At 30.3% G+C, this 2,463-nt stretch overlaps 1 protein-coding gene across 1 annotated transcript in view; it reads left to right on the forward strand.

Moving 5' to 3' along the window:
- LOC107705044 (tetratricopeptide repeat protein 28-like) overlaps positions 1 to 2,463 on the forward strand; it is a 191,991-nt gene that overhangs the window by 177,852 nt on the left and 11,676 nt on the right. The window contains exons 13-14 of the mRNA XM_016439736.1: positions 1,506 to 1,650; positions 1,914 to 2,093. Coding sequence (XP_016295222.1) covers positions 1,506 to 1,650; positions 1,914 to 2,093 — 325 coding nt within the window. The remainder of the gene's footprint in view (positions 1 to 1,505; positions 1,651 to 1,913; positions 2,094 to 2,463) is intronic.

The following is a 2,463-nucleotide window of genomic DNA, read 5'->3' on the forward strand; positions in this document are numbered from 1 at the left end:
GTCTCATCGCCGTACCGTCCATCGGCAGTCTGGGGAGCACTGCTAAAGTAGGCACAGTTCTGACACATTATATAGACCAGTGTTAATTTACTAGTATTTATGTACTATTAAAGTGTTTATTAATATAAAAAATTTAATAAAAAATTAATTAATTAATAAAACTGAAATAAAATAAAGCTAATTCAAAAGCTTCATTTTTATTTTAGTTTTATTAATTTATTAATTAATTTTTTTATTTTAGTTGTATTAATTTTGGTATATTCTATTTTTTATGTAGTTGTTTTTGTGTTTGTTTTATTTCTATTTAACTTAAATTTATATCTATTTCTATTTCTGCTGTTTGACATACCATGGTAAAATCTCCAACACACGGCTATATGATAGCTATGGCTATATGATAAATGACACTAATGATCAATAAATTATTATATTTCATAAGATAGTAATCACAATAAACAGTTCCTCTGCCAAGAATAATTCATATTTTTATATTGAAAACATAATAATAATAATAATAAATCACAATAAAAACAAAATAAATAAATTTTATTAATTAAATAATAAATAATTATAATAATAATCATCATTATTATTAATATTATTATAATTAGCTTTTGCTGTTAGAATACAGTATGTTGTTGTTTATTATTCTTATTATTTGTCATTGGTTTACAGTATAACACTATTAATTATTTTTAATTATTTTAATAATAGTCATTTGCCAGTAGTATACAATGTCATTGTTATACAAATATAGAATATTAGTATCTAATATTAACTATTATTATTATTTGTATAATAATATATAGTATACCATATAACACTATTCATTTTTATTGTTCTTCTTTTTTCTTATGACTATTTGTACTGCTGTAATTCTATATTATTTGTTGTTAGTATACAGTATAACTATTAATTATTCGAATCATTATTATTAATATTATTTGTTATTAATATGTAATATAACACTATGTGTATTGTTAATATTACTATTACTGCCGTAATCAATTTTTATTCTACACAGTGACCTCTTTTTGTAACACATTTTGTAACCCTCTTTTATTTAAAATGTTTATTTTACTTAAATTGCTTTCGGAGTGTTTTTATCTCATCTGTCCATCCTTGAGCCATGACCTGCTGTTATAAAACACACAAACATGTTAAAAAGACAAGCTGCTGTTTTGCAGGTGAACAGCGACCTCCAGTGTTTCAGTAACTAATAGAATCTGAGGTGGTGTGATCTCACTTCATCTTCTCCCATTTGTCACTATATGAGTGAATTTGAAGTAGCACACTAAATACAGTTTTTATGAGGAAAGAATCTGCGTACTGTATTTCCAGTGTGATGAATGAATACAGGATCATCCATTATATTTCGCATCTCTTTCCTGATTTATTTTGATCCGACTGCCAAAAGTTGCGAAATGACTGCACGCTGCTGTTTGAGCCGTACAGTAAGTACGGGACACTAGTGTTTCACAAGTGTGTTTGTGGTGTTGTTTCAGGAGCTGTCAGAGTATGACGAGTCTCTTCAGTAACACGGTGTCTCCAGTGAAGGAGGGCTCGTCGTCTCTGCCGCGCCGCGCCAGTGCGCTCAGCAAACCCCCGCTACGAGCCCTTTACGACCTGCTCGTCGCCCCGATGGAGGGGGTACGACTGCACCCACACTTCACCAGCGCTCAAGAAACAATTACATATATTAGTCAGTCAATAAGCTGTCCACTAAGTGATAGTGATGTGAAATATAGAATTTATTATATATTTAATGTAATACCCAGGGTTTTATTTTATTTTATTTTTTCTACTACCTCAATGTTGGCTGTTCTTTTATTTTTAAAGCTATTTTATGATGTATGTCCAATATTTTTTGGCTTGTCTGGTGTAGTTTTGAGTATGTAATGTGATGTCTGTAGGGTCTGATGCACTCCAGCGGTCCGGTCGGCAGACACAGACAGCTGGTTCTGGTTCTGGAGGGCGAGTTGTATCTCATCCCATTTGCGCTGCTGAAGGGAAGCTCGTCTAACGAGTATCTGTACGAGCGGTTCAGTCTCATCGCCGTACCGTCCATCGGCAGTCTGGGGAGCACGGCTAAAGTAGGCACAGTTCTGAGAGACATATAGACCAGTTATACCATTATTTTTATATTATTTATATACTGTTAAGTGTTTATTAATATTTTTAATTTAATATTTTAATATTAGCTTTTATTTTTATATTTTCACTTTTCATTTTCATTTTACTGTTAGTAGTTTTGTTTTTTGTAATTTATGTTTAGCTTTAATTTTTCAGTTTTCACTTTTTCAGTTTTAGTAATTTTAGTACTTTAGTACTTATTTCAGTTAATTTCCAAGGCAACATTGCTAATTATCTAGTTTTCATATTTTATTTAATTTTATTTAATTTTATGTTTATTATTATTATTATTATTAGGGATGCACCGATACCGATACTGGTATCGGTATC

This window comes from Sinocyclocheilus anshuiensis, unplaced genomic scaffold (assembly GCF_001515605.1).
Source record: "Sinocyclocheilus anshuiensis isolate Anshui unplaced genomic scaffold, SAMN03320099.WGS_v1.1 scaffold269, whole genome shotgun sequence".
Classification (NCBI taxonomy): domain Eukaryota; kingdom Metazoa; phylum Chordata; class Actinopteri; order Cypriniformes; family Cyprinidae; genus Sinocyclocheilus; species Sinocyclocheilus anshuiensis.